Below are 18,879 nucleotides of genomic sequence, written 5' to 3' on the forward strand. Positions count from 1 at the left end.
ATTTCTTGTACTTGCAGAATGCAATTGGTAATTTACCCATTTAATGGTACACTAATTGATCTGTTCAGTTTATAGTAGTTCAAATTTATAGTATAAATTCATTAGTTAATAAATAAATAAATGTTTTATTTATTTTTCATGTCGATGATTTTTTGATATAAAAATTACAGAATTGCATATCAAGCACGATAGGTTTTTTTCCTGGCGGCATTGCTTAAAATGTTCCACAATGCTCCTTCTGAACTTCACTGTGTAGGTATGAGCATCTAAATCAGTATTAGACTCATTCGGTATCTTTCTTGCAGCTTTATAGAATATGTAAAATTGTAATTGAGGAATACACTCAAAATTGTATTTTTATTTGTAATAGTAACTTGCTTATATGCGGACAAAACTCCATACACGAAAAGCTTTATAAGCCACATAGAACGTGAATGGCATCTTATAGTTCCTTGAAAGTCTTGAACATTTTTAATATTACTAAAACTTATAGATCAAAGAAGGTATGGAAAAGAAAAAATTGGATGTTTAGTAGCTAATTCAAAATAAATTAAGATGAATTGTTATCATTTATCAAATTAGATATCGAGTTTTCACTCATGGCTGAAATACTCATTTCGGAACTTAATTGATATTTAACCTAGCCTAAATAATTTGTATTAGAGATAAAAGTGTTTATATCTACAACCGAACGGATAACTATGCCATATACAAGTGAATGCAAACAAGGGGACATTACGTGTGAATTATTGTCCAAAGTAACTTTAGAGGGAGCTCTATTTCACCGTTAGGCCTAAAACAGGCTTGTACTGTGATTAGTCTTAATAATTTGCAAACACGCATCCAGACCAATATTAATAATACCAATTAGAATTCCTTCTCACAATTTTTGAGTTAAGAGATTTAAAGTTTATCATATTGGCAAGTATTCAGAATAAGACCGAATTTACAAAAAGGAAAGGTTTCGCAGAATATATTAATTGAACATCTTAAACATAATGGCATTGACACTGTTTCCAACTAAAAAATAATTAGGGGATCTGGCATATTATTCTGGTTTATAATACAAGCTATAAGTTTAAGAAAGAGTATAGAGGTTATACTTTCACATGACGTCCTACCTGTATTTATTATAGGTCGATTTATTTTTTCAAAGGATGTAAAATAAACTCTTTTAAGGATATATTAGGAGTCAGTGAATAATAATAACTTAGGATCAGAAATAATTTGAGATTGGTGATACAAATATTTTTTTAGTTTTTCATTGGTGGTGGATGATTTGACAGAATAACAGGGATTCAGACATTTTCCGTTACAAAACGTTACAAATTATGTTACGAGGATTGGAACTAATAATTTCATAAGGTGCCAAAAACACTTAAAGCATTATGTCAAAATTTTAAAATCCAGTAACTCTTTGGCTTACCACTAAATATAACAAGCTCGCTTCAGTCTCCTTAGACCCTAAGATGCATTGTTGTGTTTTTAGTTTCATTTTGTTCAGTTCTTATCAACAACTTCAGTGAGTTCATGGCCACATATTTACCATGCTTTTTACCTTTTTGCATGCTATACGTGATGCTTAACGTTAAAATGTGTTGTCGTCTGAAGAAGAGGATAAATTCCCATTCTTGAAACATATAGTTCTAATTACTAAATTACGATTTTGTATTAAAAATTATATCTGTTTCTACTCGTTATTTTTCGTTAACAATATGAATGATGCTAGAGAAGTGAGAAGATCGACAGACAAGAGAACGGGGAAACTAATGCTACCTTGAATCGCAGCTACGATCTGTAAAACAGGAAGAACTTTATCATCCTAAATATTGTTGATATTTTTGTTTAGAGGACACAAAACATTGTTTCACGTTGAGCCACGCACACAGATGTACTTTTTATGTATAAAACTGTAGATGTATTGTGTGATTCAATTAAACCTCTTCTATTTCAAAAACTATAGAACTAGTGAAAAACTCGCAACATGCCAAACGCGAGTCTCTTCAACCATGAATCAAATAAGCAGGTTCGAGTTTGGAATTAATTTTTCTTCCAGGTATTGAAATTAAATTATGCCTAGATGATTGACTCTCAATAATATGAGATAATTTCCAGTTTAGCTTTGTGGATAAGAGGCATCGGTTCATTATCACTTAATCTATAAAGGTGCTTCGTATGTATTCTCTGTAAATCATAAAGCATACACTACGCATTATATAGCATAAGATCTAAGTGGACGCCAATTAAAATAGAGAAATATAGCGCATGACTGTTTATGCACTAGAGTTTACCATTAACAGCCAATCACGTTTTATTATTTTATAATTAATTTAACGAGGAATGCGGTCTTTCAAATGCCAATAAATTATTGTTTTAGGGACATTAATTTATACAATAAACTAATGAATTTAATCACTATTTCAAGTAATAAATAATGTAATGGATATGAACCTTTAAATATGATGACATTGAGTTATTTATTTCTTGGTTATCGCTGACCTCCTACAATGAGAGGAAGAAATAAAACTCTAGGATAAAGATTAAGAAGTTAGATAGTATTTATTTTCAGATAAACAAAAAATTTTGTTTAGTTTTTTTTAATAATGGTTTCAAAATATTTTTTAATTTTCAAGTAATGTTGCAGATAATTTCCTACTTGAATATTAAGTAGTACTTTATGATTGACGTGGGTGATGTTGGTCCACAGGTGTTTGTAACCGAATTACAACTCTAGGTAACTCTTTAGTCACATATCAAGAACTTCCGGTTGCATCACATATCCCATTTAATTTAGTTTAACGACTCAGTAAACAGAAAAATGGATAATGTAATATATTATAAAATTATAAACTAAAATGCCTTGTAAAAACCCTTTTATAATATTTTTTTATTCGTTTAAATCATTGGACATCTAGGAGACTTGTGTAGATGATGATTTAATAAATTATATAAATTTCGTTTTACCGGTCTCCCATGATTATCAGAATATTTATTCGGTATCTTCAGAATAAGTTTGAGAATAACAACTATTTAAATAAGAGATGAAGACTTTCTTGAGATTATAAAATACGAATAGCATCTTTTGGCTTTTATAAATATCCAGAATATACAGAAATTATCCATTTATTTTTACGAAATTGTTTTCGGCCAGTTAAATCCCGAATTTAATATTTGGAATTTTCCCCTGTTAATTAGTACACCTCTGAAAATTTCAGTTTCGTTTACTTTGGGTTAAAATCAATTATAAGCTTTGTAACGAGTTTGCGATATGCTACAGTATTATAAACTTTAAAGATACGGTTTGGTTAACTGACACATACATTTTCTAAAGATGAATATATTTTAAAGATTCCAAGACGTATATAGCACTGATATTTAAAAATAATCTCATCAATTTTAACGGAGTGGATACAATTATCTCCATAATTATGTGCATCGCTTATTCGTATATCTCAAATGGATCTAAGCAAGACAGAACACTGCAGACGTATAGTAATGATATACGGTATTATTTTTAAGTAAATAACAACTTGATAGTTAGAAAACTTCTAAGATTTAAATCCCAATGGAAACTATGTACAAGTAACATCACATTTCCTATTCGAAATGATCTCTTATACAAATGGAAGACGATTGCTTGATGACATTTCTGAAGATATTTAAGTTTGGAGACTATTCTGCTACCAGTTGCTCACTGATGTATGCTTCCTTCTTAGTTAAATTATTCCAAGAATTCAGATAAATCTGTTCAGTAGAAATACTAAGAATCTCCCAAATGTTTACGTTATTTAGAAAATTTGTTGGCAAACTCTACAAAATGCTTTGGCAATGGCCATTATAATTGTTTAGTATTCACCCATCCTCAAATCCGAATAGTTATTTTATGAACTGCTTGATGGCTTGGTTTATTAATTACTTAATAATATTCATCTTCAACACGTATAAACTATTTTATATACCAAAATACTTAGCACACAGTTTTTAGTGAAGTTCAATAGAAATAAAGATTAAAATATGTATTTGTTAGTGTTCTTAGATTACTCGAGTGTTTTACTTCTTTTTTTACTTATATACACTCAAATAACTTAATAAAGCCAACCTTACTCAAACTCCATTTGCAAAACTTTTTTTCTATTTGGAAGGAAAAAATATACATTGTAAATGCTAAGTAGGATTACCATTCTGCAATATTTTAAAATAAGACGTTTCAAAACTCTTTTGAACTCTTCTATATTACTTATATGACTAATAAGTATGACTTAAATAATAAAATACTTATTGCTACGGAAGTACAACAAATACATTGTATTAAAACATTAGGTGGTTATAAAACCTTTTCCTAAATAGAATAAAGTTGTTTTTATTCATTCTATTCCATTCATCTCTTAAATATTAAAGTATGATTTCCTTCAGCTCTGTAATCCAGACAAATTCTGACAAGGTTAGACTCTTCAAAGCAAATGAAAGATCAAAAGACGATTCACAGAGACGCAGGGTCCTCATAAGAAAATTGATGTCCTTACTCATATTTACCAAGAGAAAACTCGCTTTATATATCCTTTTTGAAAGTATTACTAACGCAAATACGTAATTTGCAAATGTTTTAACAAATCCTCTCGAAATAGACTATAAAACTTTCATTTACCTAATAAATTAGCATAAAAACATAAGAATAGTACTTTTTCTTAAATTAAAATTAAACTTATTTTTAACTGTTATAGAGTTTATATGTAGGCCAATTAAGTTCTGTTAAATTTTGCTTATATAAAGAAGTTTCCTATGTGTATAAGTTATAATGAATTTTCGTTGGGAATGACAATTTAATAGCTTTGAAAAAGTGGATTAAAATTTATCACATATGCAAATTGTTATAGATTATAAATTACCAAGTTGATTAGGTATAAAATATATCTTGGAAATTATAAATTTTAATGTTCCTAATGTATGAATGTATTTACATTTTTACTTCTTTACATATTATCTTTTGTCAGTTCTACCAATCCGACTGGATCCAATTTACAGACCATCGACAAAGGTATATGGAGATTTCGTTTTACCACAATTTGTTGTATAATGTTTTGTTGCAATCCGTCTAACTTTATTTCTGCAAATCTTGAAACGTTTTTTTAACTTGCATTTAAAGGAAAAAACTTAATAACTTTATCGTTAACGCAAAAAGAAAAACGAGTTCGTCAAAGGGGAAAAACTAATAATTTGAGTTGATGAAATGTATAGCACATCATTTACATAACCTTTCTTAAATATAAAAAAAATAATGGAGATATTTTTAGGGTAAAACATACACACTTCTAAAAACATTAAAATAAATTTAAGAAACAAAAGTTTTCTTACCAATGCAATTATATGAAAGTGAATTTATATTCATTTTATTTAAATTTTGCAGTAAAATTTTGTTTTTTATACTAATTATTATTATTTTTTCCGATGCGCTAGGTTGAATTTACTTCTTTTAAAACACACATTGATAGCCTGTTTGTGTTGGTTGCGCTTTCCTGTTTTTCCACCAACAAACGACAATCGAGTTCGTTAACACTAGATACCTGTGTAAAACGTAAAAAAAATATTTTGTACATTATTTTTTACCGAGTGCATGTAATTCACTTACCTTTCTAAAGCATAACTGTAGTATACTGGTTGACACAGTCGACACTAGGCAGCACTGTGGCCCGCGCACTGGGGTAGCGGCTACCCTAATGTGGAGCGTCGGGTGGCTGCGAGGGGTGGAGTAACTAATGGGCATGACAGTGCAACAGATCCGGGCACACCCCCTCCTACCCTCCCCACACCACACCGCACACCTACCTGTTAGTGCTAACAGGTATCAGGGCACTCGCATGACCTCTTGAATTCCTAACATACGATGATAGATTTACTTGTGTTCCTCCTGAAAAAAAATCTCTACCCGACCTTATCATCAGATAGTAGTAAGGTAGAAGACTCGACCGTTGCGGAGGAAAATGAAGAATATCTGAAACAGTTTGTTGCAACATTTACGTTTCTGTAAAATGTATGAGTAATGAAAGTGTATTCTTATTTTAGAGGCTACCTCCTCTTCATCGGCTTTAGATAGGGGTTGATATACATAATAGAGTAATTCCCTTATAAAGTCCCTAGTGTACAAGTTTATTTTATCTCTTATCTTTCGAATAAAAATTTGCATTTCAATATTTCGCTCAAAGTTGACTAAAGTACACGTTTTTTTCTGGTGCTGACAATCCGTTCGAATTCCGTAAGATTTCCTATCATATGTTTATGAAAAGAGAAAGTAATAGCTGTTGGTCTTTGAATGGTTTTTCTATACCATTTTCTTTTTCAACAAAAATAATACCCTGGACTTACTTCCATGCCTTTTCAACAATATCCAGAGTACTTTTTAATTCTGGTAAGGTTTTCCTGACAATTAAATATTTTTGTCGTATACATTCAGTCCTCAGATAATTCATTAATATATTTTACCACATCTTTTTTTAATAATGTCCAACAGTCTGATCCGAGTATTAATCCATAGAGTCCACAAATTCAGCTTTAGTCATTTTGACTCCATTCAGAATTTAAAATATTTAATTTAAAGTAGGAGATCATGAGATAACATCGCTTACGTCACTAGATAAGATTTTTCCTACTTCACAATATAGCTAATCATTAGATAATGGTTCATGTGGTTCTGCGGTCCTCTGCACGCAGCTGGCGTCTACAAGAGGCTTACCTTTACGATACACTTCTTCTGATTTAAATTCACACATTTCATATGAAAAGATAAATTTGTTTTAAAACATAAACTTACTGTGTATATTATGTATATACATTTATTAGCAGTAAGAAGAGGGGGTGGATACATATAAAGTATATAACAGATTATGATACATCCTGTTATGAGTTCTTAATGTTGATATAATTTCGGAAAAAATAAAGCATTTGGTTATCAGTTTTATAGGAACAAACGCCTGGAACCGGCCATCTCCTTTAACCTTATTCTAAAATGAACCTTAACGTTTGGGTCCATGGTAGTTAACAATTGAATAAAATAGCCATACAAATGTGTTTTCTAAAATGTATTCGTATCAAGTAGTCTTATTTCTAAGGATTTACATCCGGTGGAGTGAATCTCATAAGATTATTTCCCAAAACTATGTACTCCCTAAACTTCCTTCATCTCTTTTAATGCCAATGCAAAGTACACTGCTTTTATTTGTTCATTACAGCCTATAATCCAAGTTTTTCACTTCATAGCATGCAAAATATTGTTAGCACAGTTAAATTCTTAAAATATTTTAGCTTCGCTCTTAAAATCATTTGTCTGTCAAAATATTTTAAACCGAAAATACCAATAAAACGTTCTACTTGCATAGAAGACTTAAAAGAGAATACAAATGATGTTTTGTATCACTGTACGATGGCAAATAACAGAAAAAATCCTGTTTCCTTCAATACTGTCAAGTTTTCCTATGTCTTGAAGGTGCGCTCTTTCTTGATTATTTCTATGGTTTCTCCTTAGATAGTAGTACAAAGCTTTAGAATCAGACACGTATTCGTGTTTTCACAGAGGTTGTATTTTTATATAAAATTTTCACTTCTTCGATCTTAAATTCGTTTCCCTTAATTGGTTCATTACGTGTTTATTTCAAACAAAATTATGTATAAAATGAATTTAACATATTAATCTGTAGTTCATTTATAGTTATGAAACTAAGTTGTACTAATTTAAAAAGCAATTATTGTTAAACTCCCTTTGTCCCAATCGTTAATAATTAAAATTGTGTGTAGTTCTCATACAAGATCCGTGTTCAGATAAAATTGAATCTGTGTATTTTAAGAGCAACGCGTAAGATCAATACACGGTAGCCAAGTATACACATTTAAAATGACTGGCAGCTGCCAAGCGACCACCTGAGACCGCTGAAGATAAAGCGTCTCGTGCGTTGAAAAATTCATGCAATATCTCGGATGGAAAACATTTTATGATATTCAATTTTGTATTATTCTTTCCTTTAAGTGGTAGAATAAAGAAATATTGATTTGTGTTTTATCGCATTATATCAGTTTGCCTAATTCAATACTAAAGAATCGTCATTGATTTTTATTTGGAAACTCCTACATTTGTTGTTACTATTTAATAAAGCACCCCTTTAAAAATCTGCATGTGGGCTAAATGAAATGAAAAATGTCTTTATTAGAGGCGAAGTTAGGACTATAAAGTCCTCTCTACCACTTAACCTCGTAAAAAATTAAACTAACATACATATAAATGTATAACTAAAAATAAATCTATTTATTTACCTTATACATTAAAAGAATATTAGCTTTAAAATAATAAAAAACAACATCTATAATTAATGTAACTTTATAAATATTTACAAAACTATAATAAGACAAACACGCATGCATTCATTCAACTTGCATTCAGTTGCCCTAAGTAACACATTCCAAAGCCGCCAACCGCTATACCCCCTGAGCCCCCAGCATCAAGGCCCTGACCTCCGCCCCAAAGCGAGCGCGCTTATCAATGGCTCTGATGTTTATAGGTAAGGCATTCCACAATCGGCAGGCAGAAACTGCAAACGACTCACTAAAGGTAGTTGTTCGATGAATTGGTATAGATAATAAGGATGTACCCCTCCTTGTACTTCGTTCACTTATTTCAGACATAAATTGAAAGTTGTTTGAAAGATAACTGGGACAATTTGTATTTAAAAGAGCGTGCAACAGAATGAGTGAGTGATAGTCTCGAAGATCTTGTAATTTTAATATAGATAATTGTTTGAAGAAGGGCGTTACGTGATCATCACGTCTGAGATTGAAAATGAACCTAATGCAAAAGTTCTGAGCACGCTGGAGTTTATTTGAAAGCTCCACAGTCATGTCATTAATGACTATGTCACAGTAGTTGAAGTGAGGCAGTACAAGAGTCTTTATCAGCATTATTTTAACTTGGTGTGGTAGATATGAAGCCAGCCGCTTGAGGCTGTGAACACCGGCAAAGACCCTATTACATATCAAAGAAGCCTGTTCAGTCCATCTTAAGTGTTTGTCAATAATAAGTCCTAGATTCTTTACTTTCTCAGAGTATTCTAGATCTTGGTCATTTAGTTTTAATTTGGGAGCCGTAGTAAAGTCAATTTTATGAACAAGCTTTGAATGACCTATCATAATACACTGAGTTTTTGTCTACGTTTAATTTTAGTCCATGTTTCCAAGTCCAGTGAGTAACAGCGTCAATATCGGAATTCATGAGAGTCACGCAAGTTTGTATGTCCCTTATAGAAAAGTGGCGGTATATTTGTAAGTCATCTGCATATAAGTGAAAATTGGAATGAGTAATTTGAGTAGTAATGTCATTGATGTACAGTGAAAATAAAAGTGGCCCCAGGACTGAACCCTGCGGAACTCCACGAGTGACTGGTCTCCATCTCGACTGCTTCTCACCTGACCTGACACACTGGCGTCGTCCCGAAAGATAAGACTCAACCCACTTGACACTACCATCAGAGAAACCATCCTTCCTAAGTTTGATGAGGAGAAGGGGATAATAGACACAGTCAAAAGCCTTTGAAAAGTCGAAAAGGGTTAAAATGGTTACCTGACTCTTATCAATTCCAAGGCGTATATCATCAACTATTTTTAGAAGTGCAGTAGTAGTGCTGTGGTTGGAGCGAAAACCAGATTGAAAATTTGATAAAATGTTATTACTTTCAAGGTATATTGAAAATTGCTGATGAACAATCCGCTCCAAACACTTTTGAGTGATCCGGCTAAAGTGAGTGAACGAGTGAATTTTGCAATGTTCTTTCATTTTTATACAAAGTGTACGCCACACCACATGTCGTGTAACAGGCTTTGATGAGATTGTATGGAAAATGTAAAGTCTATAGTTCATACATAATGAAAACCTTTACATCCCCCATAGCAGACAAATGAAGAATTATGACAGCCTACCATGTGATAGGTTTCAAAGTTGCTCAGATAAAATGAATGAAATGAAATGCTCATGGTTGAAGATACACCATTATATAACTCACTCTTGTATACGTACAAATTAAGTTTAATGAAATTTAGAATATCTACGTATGAAATCTTTTTTGTTATTTTTGTCCTCATTATAAACTTACGTTTTTGTTCTTTAAGCTAGGTTCTTTAGCTTTTGTGCAGAATGTGTAAATAATAAAAGTTCCGGTGAGCGACAGAGAGTACTATAAAAAAAGGGTGCGGCAAATAAAATATTGTTGTATTGATTTAGTATATTGACTATGTACAATATTTTGTAACTCTTGAAATAAAACATGTGAGTTGAATTATATATTATTAGGCTAAGTTTTCTAAAAAGTTTATTTCTTCTTCTATTTCCTCGTAGCCATTATTGCTAGTAAAAAGGCAATATAAAGATATTCAATAACTCTCAGGCAATTATTGTTCTAGTTTATTGTTCAGCCGTTTATGTTGAACTGACCAAGATAAATTTAATCCAGTTAATCTTAGCTATGCATTTCAAAATGAGTTCTTAAACATCAAACTTGTTAGCATTCTCTCTCTCTCTCTCTCTCTCTCTCTCTCTCTCTCTCTCTCTCTCTCTCTCTCTCTCTCTCTCTCTCTCTCTCTCTCTCTCTCTCTCTCTCTCTCTCTCTCTCTCTCTCTCTCTCTCTCTCTCTCTCTCTCTCTCTCTCTCTCTCTCTCTCTCTCTCTCCTCTCTCTCTCTCTCTCTCTCCTCTCTCTCTCTCTCTCTCTCCTCCCCCCTTTCTCTCTCTCTCTCTCTCTCTCTCGATGATTTCGATAAGTTAAGAACAGTTAGAAAAAGAAAGGACGAATAGATGGTTCTGTTACCAAAGCATGCAATTTTCATTTAGCTATGACCAATAAAATCAACTTAATCATTCACATAGAAAAAACACCGACTGACTTTAGGGCCAGGTTATAAATGATTATGCATTTTGTTAACCTAATAATTCTATTAAAATATCAATTGTTTTCTTAAACTCAAATTTACTAAATCTGGTTTTCCAATTTGCAAGTTTTGAAGAACGAATACTGCTCAGCGATTGTATAACACGGTAGGAGTACGCCGCATCACGTGTGGCATTACAGGTTTCGCTTCGATTGTACGCTAAATTTCAAGTCTATAGCTCACTTCATTGTCGAATATGTCCTGGGGATAGATAGAAAGTCAAACAATTATACATAACCGGTTTTTTTCATATATGATACGTTCATACTTTTTCAATATATTCGTCTTATAACAGTGTTTAAATAACAAACATTTTAACTCTATTCTTTTTAGACAACATGTTTAAATATTAAAATCTTAAATGCTTGTTTTCAGTTTAATTACACATATATTTATCCTGCTATTTTTTGTTTTCAACGTGGTTGCTCTTAAGACCAATGTAAATATTTTCCCTAAGGCTCAGCAAAATACTAAAGAATGACATGCATCATCATCCTCAATTTATTCTGCATTCTTGCATTCTTCGGTCTCTAGTCCCAGTTTCCCCACAATCACAGCTATTGCTAGTATTGACTCAGAGAAGGCTCAATCCATGGCTTTTCCGTCGGTCTCTCCATTGGTTGCAGATAAAAACAACTCTTTTTTATAGATTCAGTCCAACAAACTCCGCATATTAACATTTCGTAATAAACACACAGTAAATTTCCAACGGTATCGCACAGTTGAGTTGTACGGTATCACGTACCCCACATACTAAGATAACACTGTTGTGTGTTGCAGGAATACGTGTTGTGTACGACATGGGTCGTCCAAGTGGCCACCGTGTTGTCACAGTGTCGCTGTTGTGTGCTGACTGTAGTGTTCCTGTCTACAAACCACTAGAGCTCGACATGTACTACGGTGTAGTGGTTCCAGACTTCCTCGCTCTGGGAGGTGACAACTTCCTAATCTCTAGAAACGTCACAAATACCACCATGTTTGGTACGTATTTATATTAGTTATAACGTAAATAATTATACGAAAATCTATTGGTTTTCACAGTTTTTTCGTATGAAAAAGTTAAAAAGTCCACTTGCCAATGAAATACATTAGTCAATTTGTTTAAAATCTATCAAATAGCCCGTAAATATTAAAACTTAATTTTCACTTATTACATAAAAGATATATAATAAATATATCGTTTTCATCTTACTAAGAGAAAGATGAGGATGGTAATATAGTAATAGAGTATTATGTAAATTTGTTTTCTGTAATCGCTTATACATTAATAAAAGCTGCTTAATAAATTAATATCCGTAAAGTTTTTAGTTTCGGATTATTTTATATTACCCTGTATAAAATGTAATACTGTAAATGTGACTTGACATATTAGAGGCCACCTTATCATACATTACCAATCTTTTTTGTTCTACATTGTTATGTACAGAAATGTACAGTTCGTGTGGAGTATCTTTGGTTGATTTTCCGTTTTAAATTGTTTCGGCATACCACAGAAATAATTGCTGGGGTTTTTAATTCATCCAACCATTAAAACTAGCTAGTAATTTACTTCGTTCGTTTGTAAAGAGTATCAAGAAAATACATAATGTAGATCACAGAAGCCTACTTCTGTCAAAAGAGAACTAAGAAGTGTTTTATATTATAAATATAAAAAAACTTTTAAAAATGTATCAGAACTTATATTTTAGAACATTTAGTGCTGGAATTTGTATATTATTTCAAAATAACACGCTAGTGAAATTTCATCTAGAACAGTCTTCGGAGTCAAATTCTAACCTTCTTATGTTTAGGATATTTTATAAGGTATATTAGTACTTAACTAATCGCTGAAAGACATTTAAAATTATTGTTACTTATTATAGAAAGATTACTCACTAAAAATCTAAACAAATTGAAAATAATAAACAATTGTTTACACACAACATTTGATTACTTCGACAGGCCCATTCAATTAATACTACACAACTTTAGTTATCAAGATGAGGGTTTTCACTAATTTAAAGACCAGTCGGACGTAGCCCAGAGGGATTTTATAAACAAGGATAGGTCTATACTCATCCCAGGAAAAAATTATAAGTACCTGTAAAACTTCAGTGCAATCGGTTCAGTAGTTTAGAACAAAGCGTGGAAACAAAACAAACAAACAAGGGCATTTTCACATTTATAATATTTAGGATAATACAACTAATTTTGTATTGGAATAATGGTGTTAACAGTGTGAAAATTTACTATTTACTCTACACAAACTTTATACTGATTTTAAAACATATGAGCTTAAATTACTAAACTCTAAATGGCTAAATAGTTCAATAAGAAATTTAAAAACACGTGTAAGTGATACTGAATCGCACATTTCTTAATCCATTGTTAACACTGGCGGTGCTGAAAAAATAGTTAAAACACCAAAAATTTTATGGTTTGCTGAACAACCAAAATCAACAAATGTACAATTAGCCTAATGTAGGCATTTTAAATGTTTCAGATACATTTAAGTAGAATTTATTGACAGAATGCTCAATGTTTCATGTTCGAATGCTCATGTTCGATACCAAAATAATCCTGCGTTCAAGGAAAATAAAAATGTTCTAATCTCAAACAGCTCCTATTATGGTGTAACACATGCGTAGTCTTTTCTTTCACACTTTTCAACTGCTATCTTAAAATTAAAAGAATTAAGAAAAAGATTAATAAAGCGTTAGGCCTATATAGGTACTTACAAAGACCTTTGAATGTGTGCATGTTAAAAAATAGTTTTTTATATTTGTAAAATTCGATAATCAAATAGCATAAAAATGGATATTTGTACACCTAAACTTAAACATTCATGAAAACATGTTTCAATATTCTTGAAGGGTTTTTTGTGGACAATTCAAGTTTACCTCTTTTTTACAATTCTACGATATTCCGTAGAAACTCACTACATGCAATATAATGGTGGACAGATTCGTTTTGTTCCTTAACTAATAACTGTGCTAATAATATTTAAAATTCCTTATGACTGAATTTAAAAATTATCTTTAGTCTTTTAATGTCATAACATTTACAGTTGAAGGAATATATCTGTACCGGCAACCTTGGCCAGTGAACGTGGTGGTGAAGTATTTCTATGTGCGTTTCTGCAAACATAAGTAGGCATTAACACCGCTTATGTTCCCCGCTCGATGGTTATTATAAACCGATGTTTTTACGCATGACTGTACAGCTTTGGCCTGGTCCAGTCGCGCGCAAGTACATGCCTCATACTGTACGTCTTTAACCCCACATATTCCAATAAATTCTCTATTTGCTTCAGATGACGTTGACTACATGGTTTTCGCCAACTACATTGAAGCCCACAGCCCCGTATATCCAGCAGTGGAGGGTCGCATTACAATTATAAACCCTACCAGTTCTCGGTCTGGGGCCTCCTTTATGTCACTCTCTACCTATTGGATTATTCTGGCTACAGTTCCCACTATGGCCTATCTACTTTAATACGTTTAGATAAAAATAAATATACAATTAAATCTAATGATAGACATAGTTTAAGGTGTTGCGGTAGGTTTTCGAAATAAGACAATTTGTACCTGGTAAATAGCATTACGTGTTTGATATTATCTGACATCTTCTAGTGACAGGAACCCCAATGTATTTGATTTAACTTTTTCACTTCAATATACCTCCATTCAGTGTCTTTTTTTACATTACAAACGTTTATTGGTATTAACTTGTATTGATTTTTATTAGAATGACTGTGAGAGTGAACTATATTCCAGCACGCCTATAATTTTTTTTAATTGAAATTAAATAAAAAATATATAAAATCCTATTTGAAAATGTACACTAATCTATGTGTGTTCGAAAATTGAAAGGAAAATATCTTTTCCACACGTCAAATTGACGTAGAACACTACGTCCTTGTTCGAACACCATATTAAAATCAAGTTTTGTTTTATCTTTTCGAAGTAGAACATTATAATTTTAATTCCTCCTGTACTTTTTGTCTAATGAACATCAACGATAAGAACTTTTAACTTTTGCTTTTTGTTCTCAATGTATAAATAAGATATGTACACGTATAATATAATTACCAAAAGGAATGCCTGGTTTGGGCTTGAGAGAAATTCAACATCCAATAACCTATAAGTAGATCTAGGTTTCTAAGCAAGTCCTCGTGGGCCACTGGCCTATGCGAGGATCTTATCATACGTAATGAGGGGAGAGTAGATACAGTACAAAGTCAATGCTATTGATAAAAAGTGCTAAGATCGCAGACAGGATTTGAACCTGCTCTATCTTATATCTATGGTCGTTCGTTTGTCTGCAATAATAATACGGAACTGGTTAAATATAAGCGTTATTTTTCAGAACTTAAAATTAAAAAAATTAATGTTCATGCATTTTACGTAATGATCATTGCCTCTGTGCGTTGAAATTAAATATAATAAAAACAGGATGACAATTTTGAAATGTAAATTGGTCTCTATGTTATTCTGTGTGTTGTGTTCAGACTGGTCATTCGAAATCGAAACCCAATTGGTTTAGTAATGTTTTCATGATGAAGGGATTAACGCCCTTGTATCCATGTACTCATTTCAATCTAACATTTCACATTTATAGAATTAGTTGTTGGATAAAATCAGAACAACAGTGTAAATACTACTTTGTTACTATTTAAATGCGTATAACATGCTATTGTTGTATTGGTAATATGTATTTAAACCTACTATTAGTCCAAATATTTTCCCTCAATAGGTTTAATTTGTATTTATGTTAACCAATCAGTCTTTTAAAACCACGATAACCTTTCTTTATTTAATTTGTTCTTGTTAAACTTAGTGAAATTTAAGAAGGAATAATTAAGAAGAATGCTATAATTTTTTTTATTTTCTAATATATGAACTGATATATGACCGAAGCATATATAATTTTAAATGGTCATTTTCAAGCAGAATGTTTATAATCCTGACACAATTGAGGCGGTCCATTCCAAAACTTACATAATCCAATTCCTGAAATATGTCAGGAAACAATAAAAACGTTTAATTTAATAACTTTACAGTAAAATGTTATTTTTGGGTGTTCTTCAGGTGAAGGATACATGTTTTCATAAAATAGTGTAAACCTTTTTCACTTTAGATGTCTAGTTTTTTTCAAAATTAACATTAAAGTTTGGATAATGTTAGTTTTGCCCTGACACCAATGGATAAAGTTAGTTTTGGAAAGATGGTGTTAGGATAAAGTTAGTTATATCATGACACGTTTTAATTTTGGCTAACATAAAACACTTAAAACAAATTAAATGTTGTGATTTTGACTAACTTAGGGGCTATTCCTTTAATTGACCATCACTGGGAGTATGGTGAAATATAAAAGAATGGTTATTTATATATTGTTTTTATTATACATCAAACACGTAAAAGTACAATGAAGGGCAGTAAAACCTTTTGACATCTTTAAGAAGATCAACCTTACTAGTTACTACAAAATAAAACAAACTGATGACAACTGTTAAAACAAATTGAGGAAAGTCCCACTGGTAGAACTAATTTGTAGTCTACTAAACTACAAAATCATCTTCTTGGGCTTGGTGACCTCCACAATACTCCTCCACATCTGGTACTTTCCTCTTCTGTGATTCCCTCGTTTTCCATCATCAAACTTTTGAAGAACTGAAGGTCTTCTCTTTGATCCTAATCATCACCAAAATGTTTTTTAGTAATTTTGTGATGTCTGTTAATTTTGCCTTTTTGATTGGAACTCCTTTTGTGACTGCTGACAAAACTATATCTTTAATAGATTTACCAGGTTTTGTCAAACACTTGGGGTTTTCGCAATCGGAGTTGTAGCTCCTCTCCCCTTTTACCAACACCCTGTTCCGTTGAATGTTTCTGCTGAAAACAAATCTCTTAACAAGACTAAATTTAAAATGCCATGCTTTCAATGGTTTTAAATATTCAGCAGCAGTTTCTTTCCAGTTATAAACTGAACAGTCTACACCTAATATGCGTACTGTACCATGCTCAGCAAATAGGTCAATGTAGGTTTTTGGATTAGTGATGGTTGGTATCTTTCGAAGTGTCTTCTCAATCCGACCAAACACTCTATCAGAAGGAAGGAAAGAGTGGCCAGGTACAGGGAATATAAGTTCAATGTTCTTGATATTAGCAGGGGCAATGTTCAACAAAAAGTAGCTTAACATATTCACCATTATAGAATTACGATTCTGCCCTCCACAACCATCAGCGCACAATCGAATTGTCTTAAACGAACTCAGGTCACTTTTTGACAAAACATCAAAAATTATGGAACATATTTCATTTGAACCTTTACTGTGCTCGTTTTATTGCCATGTATATATAAAAAACATTCTCATTTGTTATTTGTGCTATTGAAGAACCCTTCACTACTGTAGAGTTGTAAGTATACAACTGGCGGCTATAGTAAGCTGCCTGGTCCGGTACCTTAGGGTTAACTAAATTCTTTTGGCAGTCAAATGAAAAGGTAACCATATTATAATTTTCCTCTCTAAGTTTGGCATAGAAAGCTTTACCTCGAAGCTTGTGAACTCTCAACTGAGTCATCGATTCTACTTTTTGTACTTGGTTCTGTTCAACCTTGATTTTCTCATGCAGTTCAATACATTTTGAGCAAGCATCAGTCACTGGTCTACCAATTCCAATATTGTAACATTGGCAGAAAATATTCCTGAAGAAAGTCCTTTTGACTTTTAAAGACTCGTTTACACTAGAGATGTAAATTTTCCAAAGTTTTGAAATATTTAATTCACAACTGAGATATTGCCTGGAACTTCTTCCTCGGCAATAGTGAGATTGTACTCCCTTTAGCTTTTCAATAAATGATTTTACACTTTCTCTTTCAATGCGGAATTTCTCTCCACCTCTTTTTTCAACAGGCATCTGTCCGGTGGTGGCATAATTTTTCGCAATGTTGTTAACACGAAATCTACTAACACCTAAAATTCCGAGAAATGTTTTCTGACATACCTGAATCTTAAAGTCCTTGGTCCCCTTAATTTTTACTAGTTACTTAACTGCGACGCTCTTCTCTCCACCATTTTGTTTGGATCTTTCTCTTTGAGGTAATGACACTTCAATATGTTTCAAGATGAATGTATCTTGCTGAGTCTTCACAGGGTATTTGTAAAATGCATCATGGAACTCCTTTACGTCAGACATCCTTAGTGATTTAAATTTGTATGTTGGGCCATTATGAAAACATCTTGGAGGTTCTGGCATTTGAGTAGGCATGTGCCTGAAAACAAACAAATTCATCAGGCTAAAGGTTTTAAAGAAAGTAAAATTGGTTAGAGCTTTTTAAACAACGACCACACATCTACAAACAATGACCGATGACTGGAAAACAACAATCGACAACTTTATGACATCCGAACTCATGCTTTTATCCAAACTCAGGATAAAAAAACTCCGGATCCAAACTCCGGATTAGTTAAAACTCCCATTAATCCGGACCTTAACAATTGTTTGGCTGGACTATCGTGTATCCAAACAGATAATTTAATAAACCTTAGCCTACATAAGCCAAAATTGTAGGTTATTATTCTGCTTACCTTTTTCTCTTATCCTTTGTCTTTTTCCATTCTTCAGGATTTGACTTCCTTTTCCTTGATTTATCAGGTGGAGTTCGTAAAATGGTTTCTGATAAGCTCATTACAACTTCACAATTAACTTATTTAGATTGTAAAAATATTAAGTGAATACAGAACAAATCACAGGCAGCAATACAGAGGCAAGACAAAATTACAAACATAAACAAAGTCATGTGACTGAATCCAGGCCACCCATTGGGTAAAAGGATATTTATTTTTATTTATTTATTTATTTGTATCAACGGTTACACCATTTCCATTCAATGACAAATTATAGACTCAAGAATAATTGACTACTTACTTATTAATTATA

At 32.2% G+C, this 18,879-nt stretch overlaps 1 protein-coding gene across 1 annotated transcript in view; it reads left to right on the forward strand.

Moving 5' to 3' along the window:
- The window catches only part of LOC124357121 (protein 5NUC-like), a 77,757-nt gene extending 59,373 nt beyond the window's left edge, over positions 1 to 18,384 (forward strand). The window contains exons 8-9 of the mRNA XM_046808593.1: positions 11,738 to 11,938; positions 14,250 to 18,384. Of these exons, the coding sequence (XP_046664549.1) occupies positions 11,738 to 11,938; positions 14,250 to 14,431 (383 nt within the window). The 3' untranslated portion in view covers positions 14,432 to 18,384. The remainder of the gene's footprint in view (positions 1 to 11,737; positions 11,939 to 14,249) is intronic.
- Positions 18,385 to 18,879: the final 495 nt, after the last annotated feature.

Source organism: Homalodisca vitripennis, chromosome 3 (assembly GCF_021130785.1).
Source record: "Homalodisca vitripennis isolate AUS2020 chromosome 3, UT_GWSS_2.1, whole genome shotgun sequence".
NCBI lineage: Eukaryota > Metazoa > Arthropoda > Insecta > Hemiptera > Cicadellidae > Homalodisca > Homalodisca vitripennis.